Raw genomic sequence first — 23,634 nt, forward strand, 5'->3', positions numbered from 1 at the left:
TTTGACTCTGAAATGAACAGTAAGAAACTGACCTCTGCACCTGAAACTGACCCCGCAAAGCCAATTTCCCTGATCGATCTTTGTCTGAGATTGCCAATTAATGTTCAGGACATCGTTAACTTTTAGTTTCCTTGCACATGCCTTATCTTGTTCAGCATCTGTTACCGTTTCTTTTTTTAGGTTTCTTCATTACATGGGTTATGCTTTCAATTATAGGTTTGTCCGGCTTGTGGAGATTGAATTTGGGACATTCCTAATAATTAACTTTTGGGTTGGGATACTGTAAATTGAGTTTTTGTTATGTGACACTTTGTTTGAAAATGTACCTTATTGGCTAGAATTTTGTGCAGTGGGTGTACATTTATAATGTGAATATTGGGTATAAAAGGAGACGTCTCGCCTTAGTAAAATGAGCAGCCTCCTGAGAATTTACACCGTGGTGTATTTCTAGGATCACCATTACTAGCTGCAGCTAATAAACTTGGTCTCTGATGCCATCCAGAAGTATTCCGTGTCTCTGTATACCAAGACAGGTGAACTCGAAGATCTTAGGCGTGCCCCTGACGCCGCTGGGTTAAACCCCGGTTCTTCAACTGGCGCCCAACGTGGGGCGACTTCAGCGGTACTGGTCCAAGCCCGAAGATTGTGAGGAGCCCCGTGAGGAAATTCTGGAGGACGGCCGCCACTTCATCGACCCCTGCATGTCGACATGGACCGAAGGTTTTTTTCAGCGAGGCTTCCCCTTTCCAACGGCTGCGAAGGACTGCTGCCCTGATTGTCGCCCTGTCTTGGACCCTCGTGTGATGATTTGTAAGGCGAGACGTTAGACGGTCTTCTGGTGGCGTGACAGACATTTTGGTTAAGTATAAGTGGGTCGCTCCCACGACTTTGTTTTGTTTCTTGGTTTTGATTCGGCCATTGCAATAGTCGAAGCCGGGGGGTTCGTATATTTGTGAGTATATCATTTTTGATAACCCGTTGAAGTTTGAAGCAAGACTTGTGAGCTAAAAGATGCCTGGTTTTAGCAAAATTAGGAAATGGTTTTGTTGTAGTTGTAATAGGGATTCCCGATTGGAGGACTCGTGTCCGATACCTCCGGTTGGAACTCCAACTTATGAGCTCTATTCAAAGCATGGTGTAGGTCCCATTACCTTTAATGAAGTATGGGTCCGTTATACAAGGAAAGATGGTGTTTTACGATGGCCCCAACATGGTAGTTTTGAATCAGATGTTTTAGATAACCTAGAAGTTGTGCTATTTAAGAAGAAAGCCCGGCCGGCGATGTTTGACTCTTTCCGCCTTTGGCGTAAGGAAGCCAAACAGCGAGAAATTAAGCAAGCTAAGAGAGATAGGAAGGAAAGGAATATATCGGTAATGCAAGCTGCTAGGCAGTTTAAGGAAGATGAAGAAGATCGTGTGATTGAAGTGTCAGATAGACAACATTGCATGGCCATTGACAAATGTTACCCGGCTTTGCCACCTCCCCTTTCAAATGTGACTGTAGTCCCTGAAAAGGATCCTTTGATGTCACATTTACTGAGATTACCACCCCCTTATGTGCAGGGTGCTACTGCACCTCCGTTACCTCCAGTTGTTGCACCCCTTGTTGTCGTTCAACCCCCTGTTGTTGTTCAGCCACCCGTTGCTTCACAGGTGGTTCTTCCTCCCCCGACGCAGCCCCCTCCAGGGCCGCCAGCCTTGCCACCAGCCTTGCCTCAAACTCCTTTGCCTTACACTCCTTTATCTTCGACTTCTCTTATTTCTGTCCCTACGTCTCTGTCACCTCAAAACACTTTGTCTCCTGTCCTCATGTCAACTTCTTCTCCTTCTGCTCGGCAACGAATGACTGAGACTGTCACTAGTCTTTTGTCTCCTTTCTTTGGGTCACTGAATATGACCCCTGTTTCTGAATGTAAGCAGAGACGTAGTCAGCTCCCTGGTCCCGAAGAGCGGGCAGTGTTAGATCTCCTTGCTCGTAGATGGGTTTCGAATACCTCCAAGTACAGTCCACAAGTGGTTATGGATATCTTCCTACAGTGGGAGGCACCAAAACAAAGGTATGTTTTTGATGTCATGTGTACCTTCTTTCATCAGGAGTGGGAAGATAATGAGTTGGGTTCAATTCCACTGGGATTGCTTAATGTTCAGTCTGAATTTGCTAAAGGGACGATAGTGGGTCCCGATGTTGAGGAAGCGGTAGAGACACTACTCACTTTTAGGTCTAGACTTCCACCTCAGTCATTGTTTGAACCTGACCCTTCTATTAGGAGAAAAGTGAAGCAGTATCCTATGAGAAAGGTTCCCCCTGTATGGCGAGAGGCAGTTGTGGCTGATGCCGCTCATGGTATTGCGGCTGCACCGGCTCATTTTCAGCGAGTGTGGGTGCATGTCCCTTGGAAGAGAGCTGAGGTCCTGGCTCTTAAGCAGACTTTGCCTGACCCCCGTAAAAATCCTGCTGGTTATTATAAGGATTTGTCTCAGACAGTTGATGCATGTGTTATGAATTTAGCTGACATAGATATGTTGATGGGTAATGTAGTTCCTCAACCCTTGTTGGCGAAGATCCGTCACGAGGATCACACGCCAGAGTTAGGAGATACGTGGGTTAATATTACTGCTGCAGATGGTCAGCAGGTAGGAGGTGCCAAACCTGAACCCTTAGTTGCAGAACTACCTGGTAGGATTATTAATTTAATGAAAACTATGATGCCTCCTCTGCGGGTGAATTGGGACAAGTTAGCAGCATGCAAACAAAAGAAAGACGAGAGTGTGTCTGATTTCTTCACTAGGTTTGAGGAAACATTCATTGATCATAGTGGTCAGGATATGAGTACAGAAGGTGGTCAGAGGTTGTTTGTAGATAAGTTTGTTTTTACTTTACTTCCTGAACTTTCTAATAAGTTAAAGGACTCTGAGAGTTCATGGGCTGTTTCTTCTTCGGCTCAGATATTGGCTACTGCACAATACTATGAGAATAGAGATAAAGATGAGAAGGATAAAGTAGAGAAGAAGACTAGAGAATTAAAAACGAAAGTTCTTCTGCAGCAGGCTTATCCGCCTCGCCCTAATAAGCGTCAGTTTCAGCAACCCCCACAGTTTCAAAAACTGTTGCAGAAGCCGGAGTCTTTTGCTTCGTGACTCCCGCTAGGCCCTAATCAGTGTGCTTATTGTAAAGAAGAAGGTCACTTCAAGAATAGTTCCCCGATCTTGCTACAGCGTGCAAATGGTATGTCTGGTCTGAGAGGTCGTGGTGGTTTCAAACAAGTACCTAGGGGTAGGGGATGTGGTACGTTTCCCCAGAATGAACGTTCCTTTTCCCCTCAGAATTCTATGAATTATTTTGACCAACAGAATGTTCCGACCGTCCAGTCCGTTCAGTACTACACTGATGATTATTATGTTGGAAGTGAGAGTGCTGGTTTTAATGATAGTTAGGACAGCCATGGACAAAGGGAGGGAGTAGTGTCAGTTCCAGTAGACCAGAATGGACCTTATGTAGTGATTACATCAGGTGTGGCAGAACCTTTTCTTTTGGATACTGGTGCAGGAAAGAGTTCTATCATGCACTCTAAACTCCCCGGCGCACCTTTGTCTGGCTTGACCAATGTTTCAGTAGGATTTTCTGGCACCCCAGTTCGTAATCTGGTTTCTTGTCCTTTGCCCCTTTCTATTGGTCCCTGTGAATTGGAGGCTCCCCTTATTCCAACGACGGGCTGTGGCGAGAATCTGTTGGGTTTGGACTTGTTGAAAAGATTGCATGCGACATTACATTGTTCTCCTTCGGGAGTACATCTTACGGTGGGTAAGAAAGTGATTTCCCCGATGTATCTGTCTCAATCAATCAATCAATCAATCAGGAAATTTGTATAGCGTGCTACTCACCCAGGGGGGTCTCAAGGCGCTTGGGGGAGGGGGGTCCGCTACTGCTCGAACAGCCAGGTCTTGAGTTGCTTCCTGAAGGAGAGGTGATCATGGGTCAGACGGAGGTGGATGGGGAGGGAGTTCCAATTCTTGGCTGCCAGGTAGGAGAAGGATCTTCCTCCCGCGGTGGCTCTTCAGATGCGTGGAACGGCGGCGAGGGCGTGGTTGGTCGAACGTAGCTGGCGGGTGGGAGAGTAGAAGGTCAGGCGGTCGTTGAGGTACCTGGGGCCCAGGTCGTGGAGGGCCTTGTGTGCGTGGGTGAGGAGTCGGAACGTGATTCTCTTGCTGACGGGGAGCCAGTGTAGATCTCTGAGGTGTCCGGAGATGTGGCTGTGTCGGGGGATGTCCAGGATGAGTCGTGCGGAGGTGTTCTGGATGCGTTGGAGCCTTTTCTGAAGTTTGGCTGTGGTTCCGGTGTAGAGGGTGTTTCCGTAGTCCAGTCGGCTGGTGACGAGTGCCTGGGTGACCGTCTTCCTGGTTTCGGTGGGAATCCATCTGAAGATCTTTCGGAGCATGCGTAGGATGTTGAAACATGACGATGAGACGGCGTTGACTTGTCTGATCATCGAGAGGGAGGAGTCCAGGATGAAACCCAGGTTGCGTGCGTGGTCCGTTGGTTTGGGTGCGCTGCCCAGGGCAGGGGGCCACCAGGTGTCGTCCCAGGCAGAGGGTGATGGTCCAAGGATGAGGACTTCCGTCTTGTCTGAATTCAGTTTCAGGCAGCTGTTCGTCATCCACTCGGCTACTCCTTTCATCCCTTCGTGTAAGTTGGTTCTGGCGGTGGCAGGGTCGTTGGTGAGGGAGAGGATCAGCTGGGTGTCGTCGGCGTAGGAGATGATGTTGAGGTTGTGTTGGCGTGCGATGGCCGCAAGGGGGCTCATGTAGATGTTGAAGAGAGTGGGGCTGAGTGATGATCCTTGTGGTACGCCGCAGATGACTTCAGTGGCCTCGGATCTGAACGGGGGGAGGCAGACTTTCTGGGTTCTTCCGGCGAGGAACGAGATGATCCACTCCAGTGCCTTCTCTTGGATTCCGATGTTGCTGAGGCGCTGCACTAGGGTGCGGTGGCAGACAGTATCGAACGCTGCGGAAAGGTCCAGGAGGATGAGGGCCGCTGTTTCCCCGTTGTCGAGCAGGGCTCGGATGTCGTCAGTGGCTGCGATGAGGGTGGTCTCGGTGCTGTGGTTGGCTCGGAAACCAGACTGCGAGTGGTCGAGGGATCCGTTCGTCTCGAGGAAGGCCGCAAGCTGTCTGTTGACGGTCTTCTCCATGACTTTGGCAGGAAAGGGGAGAAGCGAGATGGGGCGGTAGTTCTTGAGGTCGGTGGGGTCCGCTGATGGTTTCTTCAGGAGGGCGCTGAGTTTGGCATGCTTCCAGCTCTCCGGGAAGGTGGCGGTGTTGAAGGAGGAGTTGATGATGTCCCGGCATTGGGGTGCGATGACGGAGTCTGCCTTGTTGAAGACGTGGTGGGGCATGGGTCGGTTGGAGATCCGGAGTGGATGGTGTTCATCGTGCGGATGGTGTCTTCGGTGCTGACCGGGGTCCAGGCGCGGATGGTGGTAGTGGGGGGCGTCGGTTCGATGGTTGAGTGCGTGGTCTGCGCGCCGAAGCTGTTGTGCATGTCGGTGATCTTGCTGTGGAAGAACGAGGCGAGTGAGTCGCAGAGGTCTTGCGAGGGAGTGATGTCGTTGTTTCCGGCGCTGGGGTTGGAGTGCTCTTTGACGATGCTGAAGAGTTCCTTGCTGTTGTGGGCGTTGTTGTCTAGTCGTTCCTTGAATGCTGTCTTCTTGGTGGTGTGGATCAGCTGGTGGTGTTTGCGGGTGGCGTGCTTGAGGGCCGTCATGTTGTCTGTAGTCGGGTCTTTGCGCCAGGCTTTCTCGAGGGTACGGCAGTTCTTCTTGGAGTTCTTGAGATCGTCGTTGAACCAAGAGGCTATCTTACTGCCGGGTCTGCTGGGATGGTTTTTCAGTGGTGCGAGGTAGTCCGCGCAGTTGGCGATCCACTGTGTGAGGTTGTTGGCTGCTTGGTTGGGGTCCGTTGTGCTCGGGGGAGGGTTCTGGCTCAGGGATGTGGTGAGCTGGTCGGTGGTGATGTTGTTCCAGCTCCTGCGGGGAACCTGTTGCGGATGGTGGTGGGTCGTGGTTCTCCTGAAGCTGAAGTGGACGCAGCTGTGGTCTGTCCAGTGTAGTCCGGTTGAGTGGCTGAAGGAGATGTGCTTGCTGGAGGAGAAGATGGGGTCGAGCGTGTGGCCGGCGTGGTGGGTGGGGGTGTTCACCAGTTGCTTGAGTCCGAGGTTGGCGAGGTTCTCCAGTAGGGCGGCGGTGTTGCTGTCATTGTTGTTCTCCAGGTGGAAGTTGAGGTCCCCTAGGAGGATGTAGTCAGCGGAGGAGAGGGCGTGTGGGCTGATGAAGTCCGCGATGTCTTCGCTGAATTGTGTGCGCGGGCCTGGGGGTCTGTAGATGAGGGTGCCTCTGAGTGTGGTCTTGGGGTCGGTGTGTATCTGGAAGTGGAGGTGTTCGGCGGCTGTGAGGGTGTCGTCGGAGTTGATCGTGATGCGGATGGAGTTCTTGTGGACGATGGCGATGCCTCCTCCGGTCTGGTTGACGCGGTCCCTCCGGGTGATCTTGTATCCGTCCGGGATGGCGATGGCGATGTCTGGCGCTGAGGAGGCGTTCATCCATGTTTCCGTGAGGAAGGCGACGTCTGGGGATGTGGTGTCGAGCAGGTTCCAGAGTTCCACGGCGTGTCTGTGGACGGAGCGGGTGTTGAGCAGGATGCACTTCAGGTGGTTGCTGCTGGTGCTCGGCTTGGCGGGTACGGTACGGGTCCGTATGCAGGAGAACTTGCAGGAATGGCAGGTGAATGGTCCGTGGGAGCGTCTTGGGGTGGCTCGGTAGCAGCCGGGGATCCGGCCGGGGTTGAGTGCGATGAGGGTGGCGGCGTCGTAGATCCTGCCGGTGGGCTGGCATCTGCGGGGGCCAAGGGGTCTGGCGCTGGGCGCGGTCCAGGCGCAGACGGGCTTGTCTTTGGCACGCCCTCGGTGCACCGTCGGCACACCCGCTGCGCGTGAACGCTGCGCGTACGCGTGCACTCCGCCATAGATGGCGAAGTGGGAGGGAGGAGCAGCTGGGAGGCGGGAGCGGGGCGGCGAATGGGAAGGGACACAGCGAGAGAAGGGGGTGGGCCGCAGGGGGGCAGCGGCGGGGAGCGGGCGGGAAAACGCGGCAGGGGCTGGGCACAACAACAACAAGTGGGGAAAACACACGATGAACAGAGGCAAAATACAAAATGCTAACGCTACAGAGGAGAAAATGCAAAATACAACAGTCAGGGTCAGGAGCACAGCTGCGGGCAGCAGCGGCACTCGGCGGGATCAGTGGCAGCCTGGGCTCACTCACGGGGAGCGTGCGCGGTGCGTGGGGTGACCGGCCCAGAGGGTCAAGGGTCTAAGGATCGCCTTCCACTGGAACTGCGTTCTCTCCCTGTTGGACTTGGCCCTTCTGGCAGGCTCACCCCTGAACTTTTTGCTTTTTATTGGTGACTTGGTGATAGTGGTTTTTGGTTCCTGCGCACTTTCCCCGTGTCCCAGGGTAAAGTGCGTGCGCACTCTGAGTGCATGTGGTGAGATAGGCCTGTCCTCCCATAGGGATGCATGGGGAATGTATGTGTCCCTGGTAGTTCCTGATGCGTGGGGTGTGCAGGCTCGAGTTTGGTATGTGCGGACTCGTGGGATCGAATGCGTCGCAATGATGTATGATGCGTGATTGTGTCATGTGCGGAAGTGCCACTTCTAGAAGTGGGCACTTCTGTGTGCAGTGTGTCTGGCGTGTGATTGGTTGGAGCTGGCTGGTGAGCCTGGCTCCAGGAGTCTGGTTGGGTCTGCCCCAGTGGTGAGTGTGAGATTAGCATGCTGATGGCTGGGGAGGAGTGCCCCTTGGACCTGAATAGGGCAGGGCTTTCCCCACACAATGCTGGCTCCGCCCCCTGTGGTGCGACTGACAACCCTAGCCCTGCCAGTGAATAGAGTGAGGGGCTGAGCACATCAAGGGTGCTTCCCAACCAGCTGCGACTGGTTTTCCCCCTCACCCTGAACCAAGAACAAAGGGTTTTACTGTATAAAAATGGGGCTGTGTCCCCACAGAATCTGTTCTCTTGCTGATCCTGCCTGAGGGGGGCTGCTGCTGCTGCTGGACCAGAGGACCGCCACTTGGACTACCTCCCTGCCTGGAGGCCCAGTGAGCTGGCTCTGGGTCCAGCCTTGCTCCCCCCCCACCCCTGCCTGGCTGCATGCAGGGGAGAACTTTGCTGGACTCTGTTGGTACCTGCCTTTAAGCGCTGGGAGCGCTTTATTTTTGCCCCTAAAGCGCCTGGAAGCGCTTTTCTTTCGCCTATAGCGCTAGGAGCGCTTTATTCGTGGCCAGCAGCGCGGAGCTGCAATTGTTAGCGAGGGAACCCCGACGTAGGGATTCCCTGCTAGTCCGCCGTGTAGTAAAGCAGGTGCCCACCCCGCATTGTGGTGCCAGAGCGGGAGCCTACCCCGCTTTATGGGAGAAATAATATCCCTAGCAGGTGCCCACCCCGCCAGGGACTTTGCCGTGCTGGTTGTACCCCCACTTTGCGTATTTACTAGCGGGTGCCCACCCCGCGAAGGAATCACCGCCGCGGCCGGGGAAAGCCCAGGAAGTCAGGCAGCGCTGACTGAGACGTGGGCGTGGTCTAAAACAGGAAGCGGACGGGAGCCTACCCCGCGCTCCTGTGACGGAGATCAGGAAGACGAGCGTCAGCCGGAGTCCGGACGGAGGGCGGGAGCCTACCCCGCCTCCGTCGGTGAAGGAGAGCCCCGCGTCGCCCGGAGGAAACCAGCGCGCTCCAGGGAGTGGGGCCGGCGTTCAAAGAATTCCTGAGTCCCAGAGGGGGACTCCAACGTGGTGCTGCCGGTGAGTGGGGCTCGGCCACTGGGTGGTTGGGGGTGTGTCGGGGCACGCTTCTCGGTGCCCGCCCCCCCCTCTATCGAAGTCGGGCCGGCGAGCACCGTCCTCGTTCCCCCTCCCCGCCTGACAGTGGGCAGCGGCAGCCGTGTCAGAAAAGGCATCGTCTTCGAGTCCAAAGGGACTCCAACGTTGGGGGCATTTGTTTTACGGATCGGGCGGCCCCGGAAGGGAGCGGGCCGCCCCAACGTGTTTGGGGCACATTGCTTTAGAGCCTGCGAGGCTCGCGAGTTCCCCGAAGGGGAACTCCAACGTTGGGGGCATATTTGTTTCAGAGCCCCGTGGCTCCAACGTCGGGGGCCATATTTTAATAGAGCCCTGAAAGGCTCTAGGGGGCATATTTGTTTCAGAGCCTAGAAGGCTCCAACGGCTGACATACTTGTGTGGAAGGGCACCGGGGTGCCCACGCTCCTTTTCCCAGCTGCCCAGCACTTAGTGGGCAGCTGCAACGTGTAGGTTGTGCCTTGTGCGCCCTGGTTTGCGCAGGTGCGCCCTGACTGCTGGACACAGGGTGTCCTAGCCCCGACAAGGCCAGTTGGCATAGGGGCTGCCACAGATAGCGGCTAATGTGAGTTTTGCGCTGTTGTTCCTACCTGCACCTCTGAATGTGTTTTTATGTGTCATGTGCCTTGTTCTTACACCGCTGAATGTATTTCATGCATCATGTGTTTTCCCTGTTCTACACCGCTGAATGTATTTTATGCATCATGTGTTTATGTGCTTAGACCCCTACAGGTATTGTGATACTTAGGTGGTTGTTTTCTCCCTAGCACAGGTGGTGATTCCCTGCGCAATATTTTCCTAAGGTGGTTAGGGTTGCGTAGGTGGTACTTACCTGATGCTAGTGTGATGACGCTGAGGTCATTATTACACTTGGTAATTTGTGTTATGTTCTAAGAGTGCTAATTCCTGACAGTGGTCCATGTGGCCCTGTCCCCTGTACATATAATCCCTTGTAAATTCTGCCCGTGCCTGTTGGCATATTGTAAAGTGCGTGTCTTTATCTAATGTGTTTTGGTAATACAAAGGCTATTTTTTTATAATACCTTGTGTGGAGTTTCCTTTGTGGTGGGCCTTGGGTGTTGTTGCTGGGTGCGCGCGCAAACGCTTTACCCATCGCCTCAGAGATAAGCCTGACTGCTCGTGCCAAGCTACCAAGGGGGTGAGCAGGGGTTATCTTTGGCGTGTACCTTCCTTGCCCTGACTAGAGTGGTGGTTTCTGCCTGGCTTTGGCACAAGCCCTAGCCAACCAGAAATCCCATTTCTAACACTCCCTAATACACTTTGGGCTACAGGTCCCAATGATGTTGGTCTCTTGCAGATTCCACCTTACGTTGTTACCTTAAGTTGAATGCTAAATTACCTCGCATTCCCCAGTACAAAATTTCCAGTGATGGCGAAAGAGCTCTTTTAGCGATTATCTATGATTTGGTTGAGAAAGGTGTGGTTGAAGAAACAAGAGGTAATGTGTGTAACAGTCCTGTTCTGCCTGTCCTTAAGCGTACTGACTCTTCTCAGCCACCTGTGTATCGGTTTGTGATCGACATTCGAGAGGTCAATAAGATCGTTGTGCCACAGTTTCCTGTTGTCCCGGACATTACTGCTTTATTGACTATGATCCCTGCCTCAGCTGCTTGGTTTTCTGTTATTGATCTGAAGAACGCTTTCTTCAGTATTCCGATTGCTGAGGAAAGTAGGGATATTTTTGGCTTCTCTTTAGGAGGCCGCAGTTTCCGGTTTAAGCGAGCTCCTCAAGGTTATTGTGAGAGTCCCTCCATTTACAGTCAGGCTTTGAAAACTCAGCTTGATACTCTTGCATTGCCTTCTGGTGTTACTCTTATCCAGTATGTTGATGATCTGTTGGTTGCTGCTGATGATGAAGAGATTTGTAAAGAAGTTACTCTTTCTTTGTTGCGACACCTGTCTGACCTTCATCATAAAGTGTCACCTTCGAAGTTGCAGTATTGCCGCCAAGAAGTGACCTACTTAGGTCATCTCTTGTCGAAGGAGGGAAGGCGATTGACCCCAGAGCGTATTCAAGCAATTGCCCAAATGACTGTGCCATGCACACAGAGAGAGGTGTGTGCCTTCTTAGGTATCACCTCGTATTGTAGACAGTGGATTCCGAATTTTTCTTTGCTAGCGAAACCTTTGTTGGCACTTACTCTTAAGGACACACCACACCCTCTTCCTTGGTCTGACGAATGTCAGAAGAGTTTTTCCGAATTGCGTGATGCATTGTGTTCTGCTCCGGTGTTGGGTACCCCAGACTACAGTAAACCTTTTACACTTTATGTACACGAGAGAGAAGGTTGTGCGTTGTCAGTGTTGATGCAACAATTTGGAGACAAGCAGCGCCCATGTGCGTATTTTTCAGATACTTTAGATCCGGTAGCTAGGGCGTTGCCTAGTTGTCTAAGAGCTATAGCGGCAGCGGCTGTTTCTATCTGACAGTCTGCTGGTTTGGTATTGGATAATACATTTATTGTGATGGTCCCACATGCAGTGGATACCCTATTGAATAGAACGAAGACTCAACATCTTACCAGTGCGCGTTTGTCAGGTTATGAGTTGACGCTTTTGGCTAGCCATGTGCACATCAAGCAGTGCAACACATTGAATCCAGCTACATTGTTGCCGATTTTTGTAGAGACAGATGCTCAGGAACAGCAGGACTGTTTTTTCCAGACAGAGGAGGAAACGAAGGGTAGAGATGATCTGAAAGATACTCCTCTTTCGAATCCTGATGGTACCCTATGGGTAGATGGTTTGTGCTTTAAGCTTCCGAATGGAGAGACGACTTCAGCATATGCTGTCACAACTTTGCACACGATTGTTGAAACAGCACGTATTGCACAGAATTCAGCGCAAGCAGCGGAGTTGATAGCATTGACTAGAGCGTGTGTGTTGTCAAAAGGAAAGAGAGTGAATGTTTATACTGATAGCCAATACGCATTTGGCGTGGCTCACAGTTTTGGTCGCTTGTGGAAAGAGAGAGGATTTCTTACTTCCCATGGTACGAAAATTCAGCACGAACAATTAGTGAGTGAACTTCTTGAATCACTTACTTTGCCGACCCAAATTGCGATAGTGAAGTGTAGTGCGCATAAGAAGGTTACGGATGATGTGGGTCAAGGGAATGCGTTTGCAGATGAAGTAGCGAGAGAAACGGCGAAAGATGTGACGAGTCGGATGTATGTTGCAGGTCCTGCCAGATGGGTTGTGGAAGGAGGAATGTGTGAAGATACAATAGAAAGTGTGAAGATGATTCAGGCAGAAGCTACTGAGAAAGAATTGAGTATGTGGAGAGAGAGTACGGGAATGTTGGATTCAACAGGCTGTTGGGTTGAGTTGTCAGAGCACCAGCGATGGTTGTTGCCGGATGCATATGTGCTTCCGGTGGTTACTATGGCTCATGGGTTGGCTCACATTAGTTCAAAAGGGATATGCAAGTTGTTGGCTCCGGTATGGCAGAATGGTGGAATTCCTAAGTGTGCTGAGAATTTGGTTAAACACTGCATGATTTGCTTGATGCATAATCCTGGAAAGGGAACCCCAACTCCAGCGGGTCATTTTGCTCCTCCAACGTATCCGTTCGAGGTGCTGCAGATAGACTATATTCATATGGAAAGATGCAATAACTTGAAGTATGTCCTTGTGGTTGTTTGTGCCTTTTCCAGATGGATAGAGGCCTACCCCCTAAAGGATAATACTGCCTTGTCTACAGCCAAGGTTTTGCTCAAAGAATTCTTTCCCAGATATGGCTTGCCGAGGATGGTATTCAGTGATAATGGAAGTGAATTTGTGGGTCAAATTATGAAGAAAGTATGTGCGAGTCTGGGTATCAAACAGAAATTTCACGCTGCGAATCCCCCCCAGTCAGCAGGCCTGGTCGAGTGCTATAATGGCACTCTGAAGCTGAAGTTGGCCAAGGTGCAAGCGAGCTCTGGTCTTACATGGCCCAATGCCTTACCATTGGCACTTTTGTCCACGAGAACGACAGTACATTCTTGCGTGGGACTTAGCCCATACGAGATTGTTTTTGGACGCCCGGCGAATGTCTGGGGTGTGCCAAGGCCTAAGAAGTACAGTGATATCGAGTACCCTATGTTGGTTGACTACTTACATGATTTGACTGCTAAATTGCGTGTTCTTCACCAACAGGTCCATGACACTTTGCCTTCAGTTTCTGTAGGCGCAGGCCACACGATTCCACCTGGCGACTGGGTTCTAACCAAGAATTTCCAGAGGTCAAAGAACTTGGAACCAAGATGGACCGGTCCATACCAAGTCCTGTTATCAACTCGGACTGCTATTAACGTGTTTGGCAAGAAAAACTGGGTACATGGTACCCATTGTAAGAAGATGCCTTTGCCCTTACCGTACGATAAGTGGGTCCGGGAAGGTGTTGCCGATTCCGAGAGTGAAAGCGTTCCGAGATTTGTACCTTTTAGCGATGCACATCTGGAATGGACTCAGTCAGAACGTGCAGATGATAAAGTCTTGCAAGAAGCTGTGCCGCCGTGTTTGAGACTTGATACTACGCACCCAGAGACACTCTTTCAAACTGTGCCTGGTAAAGAACGCTACAACTTAAGGTCTAAAAAGGACAAATAAAATTTGAATTTTTTTGTGAATTACACTCTTTCAGACAAGAGACTATTTTTCTTTTTCGAACCACCATCCGGGTTCAGCTGCAGGGTCGCGGTATAAGAACTTAAGGGGTGGGCCACGTATTGATGAAAGGTCTGCGGTTCTAGGGACATCTAGGACGCCTGGACGCACACTTAAGTGAAGAAGGAAAATTGCTGCGAGCAGCACGTTAGAGGATGGAGTCTGTTGTAACTGAAAGAGATGTTGAGAGAATAGATCTTAAGACAAGATTTTGTACATTGATACGTAGCAAATGTTTTATAATATTGTGCTTTTTGATGTTTTTAAGTATCACATTAGCTTGTGTGGGTTGGACTGTCTATGCTACACAACAGACATCTGCACCCACCTCCCAACCTATGCTTTCTTTCACTACTGTTTCTTTGCACCAGTTTTATACGTTGCCTGAACATGAACAGACAAGGAGATCAGAATTTGTCAACAACTCGTTTATACAGTTGTTGCATTAGCATCAGTTAGTAGTGAATACCACCAATTGTTGGGTTTGTGGTCTTATGCCTCATACGACAGATAAAAAGGTATGCCATATTTGGTTTTGCCTTTTTCTTTTAATGGGTCTGTGTGGGCTTTTCAGACCATGTTTATCTATGCAAATGAGGTACGCCCCTTACGTTCCCTTAAAGATAACTCGAGCAATAGTGCCTTAATAAGGGGAATAGTAGCTATGATCCGAGATATTGATGCATATAATGCTATCCCTAAGGATGAGGTGCAGGCTTACGTTGGTTGGAACGTGACTGGATATAGTACCAGTTTGACAAAGGAAGGAGAGACGAAAAAGGTCTCCCCCTATTTGGATCGTACCCCACCGAGGCCACTTTTGTTTTCAAGGTAGGTCGGAATCCGAAAGCTCAGCTAGGTAAGAGTGTGTGTGCTCAAACCTATGTCTATTCATCTCGGACTTCTCCACCGTTTGTGCCAGCTAAAGGCGCATATTTTGTTTGTCATGACAGAGCCTACACATGGTTGCCACCTGATTTTTCAGGAACGTGTTATGTGGCGTTTCTACTTCCCCCTACATACACTACTGCTTCAGACTATCATAGAACAAGATACGGTAGAGGTGTCTTCAATAAGGAAGATACCGCAGCACACAAAGTAGGAGATTTCTTCAAGGGCTTCTTGCCCTTTTGGGGTCCTATGATCAATAGTAGGCATATTCGACAGCTTGTCCGCGTTGTTGAAGCTACTATTAATGAGACAGCAGGTGCTCTTAGTAATGTTACAGCGGAGCTTCAAGCGGACCGCCTTATGACTTTGCAGAACCGTATGGTATTAGACATCATAGTTGCAGATCGAGGAGGAGTATGTAAATTGATTGGATCCAGTTGCTGTGTTTACATACCAGATAATGCCCCTACAGTGTACCAAGCCATCTCTAGGTTGTATAAAATCTCTGAGTCTATCCATGTAGACGAAGGAGACTGGTCATTGACGGGATGGTTTTGGGGACTGCTGTCCAAATGGGGATGGAAGATTTTGACATTCCTTGGTATGGTTTTAACCATCCTTTTCTCTTGTTGTCTTTGCATCCAGTGTGGTCCCGCCATTTGTAGTCTTTGTGCTACTATGTGTGTTCGGAGACCTGTCCCGAGAGAAGTAGAAAATAATAAGATGATGCTACAGCAACACCTTGATGACCTAATGAATATCGACATATACCTAGATTCAGATTAACATGAGTCTTAGGTTATTGCCTACGTAATGGCAAAAAGAGGGTCTGAGGTTCTGTAATTCTCAAGTCTGACTCCATTTTGTTCTGTGCCACCATTTTGTGTTGCCCTCACGTAGGCCTGTGAAGGTACCCTGGCGAATAAAGTGGCCTGGCCTTCTTAGTTCATGTATACATTAACTAGGTTTCTTTTTGACTCTGAAATGAACTGTAAGAAACTGACCTCTGCACCTGAAACTGATCCCGCAAAGCCAATTTCCCTGATCGATCTTTGTCTGAGATTGCCAATCAATGTTCTGGACATCGTTAACTTTTAGTTTCCTTGCACATGCCTTATCTTGTTCAGCATCTGTTACCGTTTCTTTTTTTATGTTTCTTCATTACATGGGTTATGCTTTCAATTATAGGTTTGTCCGGCTTGTGGAGATTGAATTTGGGACATTCCTAATAATTAACTTTTGGGTTGGGATACTGTAAATTGAGTTTTTGTTATGTGAAACTTTGTTTGAAAATGTACCTTATTGGCTAGAATTTTGTGCAGTGGGTGTACATTTATAATGTGAATATTGGGTATAAAAGGAGACGTCTCGCCTTAGTAAAATGAGCAGTCTCCTGAGAATTTACACCGTGATATATTTCTAGGATCACTGTTACTAGCTGCAGCTAATAAACTTGGTCTCTGATGCCATCCAGAAGTATTCCGTGTCTCTGTATACCAAGACAGGTGAACTCGAAGATCTTAGGCGTGCCCCTGACGCTGTTGGGTTAAACCCCGGTTCTTCAACAGGTGCCTTCAAACATACAGGGCTCGAACTCACTACAGCCACACACACATTGTGAATCAAGCCCCTCTCTCCCCCTTGCCGGCGTCGAGCACGCGCCCATCACACAAAATACAAACTGTTCCTAAATACCTACGCTTCTTTGACCCCACCATGTCATGTGACAGACTTACAACATGCCTTTTGGTCAACAGCCCTTTGCATGCTGGGATTTGTAGAAAACTACAAGACCAGCGTTTAACCAACACAGGCTGAAAAGCCGTGGGCGCTGGATGTGGGTTCAGGGTGACACGTGGCAGCATCAAAGCCTCCCGCTAACCCTGTGCCATGGTGGCATCTACTACTGTCCGACACCGATGCATTCTGGGAGCTGCCTTCGCTTGACTGAAGCACCTGGGATCAGACTCGGAGGATTCATCGCTATCAGGCCAGGCTTTGTGGCCAACAGCATGTTATATGCTAGGGTTTGTAAATGTACACTTGATATGCTAAAATATAGATTACAAGTCATCAAATGTAAAGTGCGGGGGGAGGGGGCAGGGGAGACGCTCCCGGAAGCTATGAACCAAAGATTGTGTACATTACAAGGACCGCCTGTGAAACACGGAGTCCTGGTGACATGCAGGGATCTGCTAACCTGGCCTACTCCTACCCCTACCAGCTGCTCACTTCAAAGCTGGTTATGAGTTACACTTGCGCAGTTTTCGTTTGTGTTGAAACTAATAACCCGGGGCAACTAAACTACAAGTCCCAGAATGCAAAGCGCTGCCTCCTGGCGTTCCATGAATTGATTAGGTGCCACACATGAGGAAGGCCATTCGGCAGTGATGCTGTTAGTACGAAAAGTCTAATGGCTCGATCGGCTCTTGTGGCTCGGTGAGAAGAGGTCATACATGTGCCCTGTATGAGGCGCTTCCTTGGGTGTGAGAGGCACAGAATCGTGATTGGAGGGAATTGGACTCATTTTTTAAATTCCGAAAAAGGCAACTGAGGAGAAAAGGAGTTACGTCACTGGGTGGTAGGTAGAGGGGGAGGTGGGGTGAACTGTAATGTTTTTAGTGGTGGTGGAAACAGCAGATTTAAGTCACGAAGGAGGGGGGGGGGCGAGGGGGGCACCAGGGTTAAGGTGTAACTGACTGTGAGGGAGGGGCACAGTGGCACCTTGGGGGTGTGGGCAAGGTGCCTGGCAGTTTGAGACCGAGCAGGTCTGCGGGCCGCAGGGAGGGTGAGCAGGTTTGAGTGATGCTCACTCAGAGGGTGGTGACATTCCCTCGAGGTATCCCTAAGTGTTGGGAGTAAGTTCAGGGTATGGGGTCAGTTTTGAGCTCTGGGGTTTCCTCGGGATTCCAGGGGCAGATGTTTTGTTTATGGTTCGAGTTATTTTTCGGGTCCTGGGTTTATTTTCAGACCCTGGAGTTGTTTTTGAGTGCAGATCTTAAGACATGAGGCTGCTTTGAGTCATGGGTTTATTTTTAGGCACTGGGGCAGTTTTGGGAGATATTTATGGACTCTGGTGTTATTTTTAGGAACCTAGCTTATTTAAATGATCGGAGTTTATTCTGTGGCGCTGTTGTTATTTTTAGTCACTAAGGATATTTTTAGGATCTGAAAATATTTTAAAGGTCTGGGAAAATTCTTGTAGTCCCAAGATTACTTTTGTAAAACAAGGTTACTTTTATGCTCTGAGATTCTTTTGAGAGTTCTGGTCATTTTTAGGTTCTCATCTTACTCCTGGGTGTTGAGGTGACTTTTAGGAACTGGGTAATTTTTGGGTAATGTTTAGGCTTTGAGGACATTTTCAGGCTATGTCTGTGTTGAGGTGAGATTTGGGAGCGCAGATTATTTTGAGGCTTTGAGGTTATTTTGGAGGGATTTGGCACTTTTTGAGTGCTGGAGCTATTTTCGCCTCTGACAACGTTGTTCGATGCTCTGCAGATTTTATACTCTGACTTTATATTTGGGGTTTGAGTTATTCTTAGGTTCTGGGGTTCGAGTTATTCTTAGGTTCTGGGGTTCGAGTTGGGTGCTAAGGTTATATTTCTGCTTTGAGGATAGTTTGAGTGTGCAGAGTATTTACAGACTGAGTTTGTGTTTGCATGATCAGGAAATCTTTCAGTGCTAGGGAAGTTTTGAATATTTTTATTCATTTTGAGTGACAACGTTATTTTTTAAGAATTGTGGGCTCCTTTGGTTTGCTAAACTTATTTTCAAAGCTAAAAGGGCATTCTGGGTGCTTGGGTTATTTTTGAGTGCTGGGTTGATTTGTTAGTCATGATGGAGATTTCAAGGATTTTGGTTATTTTTAAGACCAAGGGCTATTTATGGGAGTTGAGGTTATTTTTAGGTTTTCAGGTTATTTTTGAAAGATCAGTTGTTTTCAGTATCTCGTGTTAGTTGTTGGTGCTTAGGTATTTCAAGCTCTGAGTTTATATTTGGACATTCAGGTTATTGTTAGGCTCTCTGGTCCTTTTAAAAAGTTGAGCTTATTTTTGGGGGCTGTGGTTAATTTTTGTCTCTCGGGTTAGTTGTGGGTGCTTTGGTTATTTTAAGCTCAAAGGTTATATGAGGTTAGTTGTAGGTAAGTCTGGGCGGTGAACTCTGCTCCGCTCGTGGAGTCTTCCACACTTCGCGTTACGCGGAGCTCGAGGAATTCCGAAAAACTCCACTTCGCATAGTGTAGCAGAGTTTTTTCCCTCGGTCGCTCGCGTTCGTCAACGGCAAGTTGGTGACCGCGAGCGAGGATTTTCCCTCGTTTGCGATCGTCGACATCAAATTGGCGAGCGCGAGCATGGAAAATCAACCTCCCGGTGAGATTTTTTCAATGCGGGCGGTTAGATTTCCCATTGCGAGAGGTTGCATATTCTCCTGACCGCTCGCATTGAAAAACCGTCTATTCGCATTGAGAAAGCTGACGCACGAGTAAAAATCTCCTTGAGTGGCCGAAAGGAAGCAGCGCCCGCTTGTGCGTTACAGGGTGCCATTCACAATGATTGCAGTGTGGCAAGTACCTGGCACTGAAAATCACTGCGATCAGCATTTATCTAATGCACTACGGTGCTCACAGAGCTCTGCGTAGTGCAGCAGAGGTTTTTTTGCACTTTGCTGAGTTCCGCATAGTGGAACTCCGCCCAGGCTTAGTTGTAGGTCCTCAGAGCTTTTTTGAAAGCTGTAATCTCAGCTTTGGATGTTGGGTTATTTTTTGTCTCTCTGGTTAGTTGTGGGTGCTTCAGTTATTTTTGAGCTCTCAGGCTGTTTTTGGGAGTTGAGGTTATTTTTAGTCGCTTGGGTCATTTTTCGAAGGCTAAATTTTCTTTAGTCTCTCGAGTTAGTTGTGGATGCTTTAGTCATTGTAAAATATGAGGTTATATGAGGTTAGTTTTAGGCTCTCAGGTCATTTTTTAAAGCTGATGTTTAGTTTTGGATGCTACAGTTATTGTTAGTCTCTCTGGTTACTTGTGGGTGCTTTCGTTATTTTTGAGCTCTCCGGCTGTTTTTGGCAGTTGAGGCTATTTTTAGGTTCTTAGGCCATTTTTAAAAGCCGAGTTGTTTTTAGTCTCTCAGGGTAGTTCTGGATACTTTAGTTATATTATGCGCGGAGGTTATATTTGGGTGTTGAGGTTATTTTTAGGGTCTGAGGTCATTTTTGAAAACTGAGGTTATTTTTGGGTGCTGCAGTTATTTTTTGATTTTAGCCTCTTGGGTTAGTTGGGGATGCGTTAGTTATTTTTTTAAGCTCTGAGGCGGTTTTGGGGAGTAGAGCTCATTTTTAGGCGGTGAGGTTATTTCTGACTTCTTGCATGCTCACAAAACTCAAAAGGTATAAAATGAAAGTGTCAACCTACACATTTCCTTCCACGGCTGCACGTGAGGTGCTCCCAGAGTCCTCCAGGTTGGGGCTGGTTCTGTAGAGGGGAGCGCCTTCCCCACTGGTGGATTCCGATTTCTGCCACTTGACGGCCAGCGCTCGCCTCCTGGCACAAGGACCGGCCCTGCCTGCCTGGCCCCTGGTACCACTGCCTGACCCAGGCCCAGGGCAGAGGTTATTCCGCTGGCTGATGCAGCGGTAATGTCCATGCAACCCATAGGCCGACTTGGGGTAGATGCAGTCTGCCGGCATCAGGTGAGAGGAGCTACGCCGCAGGCAGCGAGGCCCGCGCAGGAAGGGCCGGAGGGCAATGCTGGCCTCTTTGGGGCAACTGCTACGTGGCATGGGCTGAGGGCCATAGTCATCGTCACATCCATCCTCATCAGTGGCAGTAAGTGCCTCGTCAGACTCTGCTGGAGACACCTCGCTCCAGCTGCTTCCATCTTCCACAGACGAGGCCTGGTCTCCAGACTCGGTGCCACTCTCCCCAACCTCTAGACAGCATTCGGGGTCACCACTGCCCTCGATGTCAAGGACCCCTCTGAAGTCGCCACTGCCCTCGACGTCGCCGCTGTCCTCTACGGCCGAGGTCATCTCCAGCCCAGGCTCGCCTTCCTCCTCATGAACATGGATCAGGCTGGCCAGCAGCATGGAGGGGCCCATCAGGGGGGATCCAATGGAGCGGATAATGGCCCCTCTTTTCTTCCGGAACGCCATCTTGGGGTTGAAGCAGGGCCTGGAGGTGCTGGAGCCCACACTGGGCAGGAGGGGCGCCTGACTCAAGCATAGGGGCAGATCCTGCAGCTGGACACTGGAGCGGCGCTGCTGGGCCAGTGAGGTGGAAGGCAGGCCCACGCTGGAGCGCCGCCGGGCCTTGCTGGTGGCAACACTGGTGCGGTGGTAGCGGGACGCCTCGATGGCACTGGGCCGCACAGCCTTCCGCTTAAAGTGTCTCTTAAAGAACCTCTCCATGGCATGAGGCGGGACGGGCCACTAGTGGGCGTGCTGGGGCTGTTAATGCAGAAACCTGGATGTTAGTGACCCATAAGAGCCCCCACCATTTCCTTACACAATCTTTCAAATGAGACAGAGGGGCCTGCCCTAGTGACACCCCTAGTGCCAGTCAATCATCCCAGCCAAGAGAGCCCACACAGCCTGACTCTCTCTCTGTACACAGGTCTCCTGTCTATGTTCACTCCTCCTGCATTCTCAGCCGCTTCTGGGTGCCCCCTTGCTCCTCACTTACCTCCAGACCCAGGGGGTCGCAGCCACCCTCTCTAAACCGTTCTGGTCTTACTATGTCCCTGCCCTGTCTCTGATCAAGATATTCTATCCATTGTAGACACCATAGTCTAAAACCCAGCTGTGTTCCTCCTCTGTACCTTACTAGAAAGAGTCCCATGAGAAAGCACAGACATTTACTACTCAAAAAACACAGACTGAAAAACATCTACTCAAAAAACAAAGTGGAAATAAATCTACTCAAAAGGAAAAACAGACTGGAAAAAATGAGAGCAAAAACATCTACTCAAAAAAACCTGACTAACTCGAAGATAAGGTCACATGACATATCTGTTTAATAAAAGTCAACGTGTTTCTGCTCTCTACACCCCGCCCAAGCTACCTTTGTTGGCCTGGGGTTATTAGGGATCTAAGGACAACTTTAGGGCACTTGAGGGAACAGTCCCGGACATGGGGTGTTGTGTAGTCCAATGTTTTGTAGTAAGACATTGGTTTAAGGTTGACATTTGAGCAGGGTTTGAGTAGATTTCAAGCTTCTGTACACCTTGCCCTCTCTGAAGATAGCGCTGGTCTCTCCACACTCCCCTGGTCAGGCCCTAGCGTGTGCTCTCTTTACACCTCACATAGTGCGTAATGACATACCTATGTTTTGTCGAAGGGGTGGATTTGTAGAGAGAACGCTATACAGCACACATTGAAACGTTAGGGAGGGCGGCAGCAGACAGCTGCTGAGGTGTGGTAGCCTTGGCAGACACTGTAGAACACTGTTGGCTGCAGTAGAGGCGACCGACAGCTCAGGCCCGACTCACTGGTGTCCTGGTGAGGCCCACTCTTGAGGGTGAGTTTGGAGGGGTTCTTGTCTGATGTGAGTGAGGAGCACAAATATGAGGGGCAAGGAGTGTGGGTTGAAGCGCCTAGAAGTGGGCAGATCCCACCCCCATTATTAGTTTCCAGCTCTGTTTACTACTTGTCGGGTTCTGCTTTGTCCTTCCACTCCCTACTCCAAGGTTCCTTCTTTCTCCTTCTACTCCCCACTCCCAAGGTTCTTTCTTTGTCCTTCCACTCCCTACTTCTAGGTTCCTGCTTTGTCCTTCCACGCCCTACTCCTAGATTCCTTCTTTCTCCTTCCACTTCCTACTCCAAGGTTCCTTCTTTGTCCTTCCACTCCCTACTCTTAGGTTCCACTTTGTCCTACTATTCCCTACTTCTAGGCTCCTGCTTTGGCCTTCCACACCGTACTCTTAGGTTCTACTGTGCTCATCTATTCCCTACTTTTAGGTTCTTCTTTGTCCTTCCACTCCCTACTGCTAGATTCCAGTTCCTTTCATCCACTTTGTTAGAATTGAAACATAATATTATTTGTATTTTACCCAATATTATGTTAGCATTTATATAGCTAATACATTATATATGCATACTGTATGTAGACGCAGTAAATGCAGATATTACGTTTGTTAGGTTGACATCTATGCCACCATTTTTCCTCTCGAAGACGCCATTTTCTTTTAGAATCAAAACTGCTACTTAATCATTTACGAGAAATGGTCCTTGGTAAGTTTAATTTCTTCAAAGCTGAAGCTTGCTCATTAACGCATGCCTTTCCTAATATATGGATGCTTTCTCCCACCTGTCTAGTGGGGAGGATAAGCCAGACAACCTTTAACAGTAGATAGCTCGTACCAGGCTGCGGATTTGAAACTTCTGTTCTGTACCCCCATTGTATTACGACAGCTACCAGTGTTTTTCCATAGTGGCGGGTCTTTGTGGGCTCCGCAACATACATAATGTAACTTTATGCTTGTTAGAGGCAGTCCCTCGTCAGCCATCATAGGAGGCTGGTCAGATTGGACTCCACTGCAGTGTACTTTGTGAATGAACTAGTTTGCTTGTATTCTCTACTGCGTCATTGACTTTTCATTATTGGAAGGCTAGAGGAGGTCTAGAGTGACCCGGGTGGCCCAAGTTGGGTCACTTCCTTCAGGTGGCGCCCAAACAGGGACTCCACCAGGTGGCCCATCCCACCCGTAGTCAGGCTGTGGGGTCGGCATTGCGTCTGATCAGATGGGCGGATCGGGGATCCCCATATGATAGAGCCTGGTTCTCGCAGCTGCCCCCCCTGTCTGATCAGGTGGTTCCTCGTCTAGTGGTCATCTCGCCTGGGGTCCTGAAAAGGCGAATCCCAGCAGAGTAATTTTTCAAAAAGAGCTGAGATGGAACAATGGTGCACATTCAGTATTAAATGGAATGTTAGTCCGAGTTCACTGAAAATTAAGCAGTGTGCATTCTCTATGAAAAGAGTTCACTGCGACATCGTTGCTATGAATACACAGACAGCTCAGATACTACAAACTGAGCACAATGTATCACCAAAGCAGGGTCACTACAAACAGGGTGCAGTGTAAAACCAGTGCAGGGTCACCTCAAGCAGAGCACAATGTAGCACTAGTGCAGGGTCAGTGCAAACAGAGCACAGTATAACACTAGTGCAGG

At 49.5% G+C, this 23,634-nt stretch overlaps 1 protein-coding gene across 9 annotated transcripts in view; it reads right to left on the bottom strand.

Annotated features, from left to right (window-relative positions):
* The window catches only part of DGKZ (diacylglycerol kinase zeta), a 759,825-nt gene that overhangs the window by 455,199 nt on the left and 280,992 nt on the right, over positions 1-23,634 (bottom strand). For 4 of the 9 annotated variants that reach the window (XM_085646693.1, XM_085646686.1, XM_085646690.1 and 1 more), the window contains exon 2: positions 19,880-20,913. The exons of the other annotated variants lie outside the window; for them this stretch is intronic. In XM_085646693.1, coding sequence (XP_085502819.1) covers positions 19,880-20,874 — 995 coding nt within the window. In that variant the 5' untranslated portion in view covers positions 20,875-20,913. The remainder of the gene's footprint in view (positions 1-19,879; positions 20,914-23,634) is intronic. 9 annotated transcript variants of the gene reach the window in all.

The sequence above is a fragment of the Triturus cristatus genome, chromosome 3_1 (genome assembly GCF_964204655.1).
Source record: "Triturus cristatus chromosome 3_1, aTriCri1.1, whole genome shotgun sequence".
NCBI lineage: Eukaryota > Metazoa > Chordata > Amphibia > Caudata > Salamandridae > Triturus > Triturus cristatus.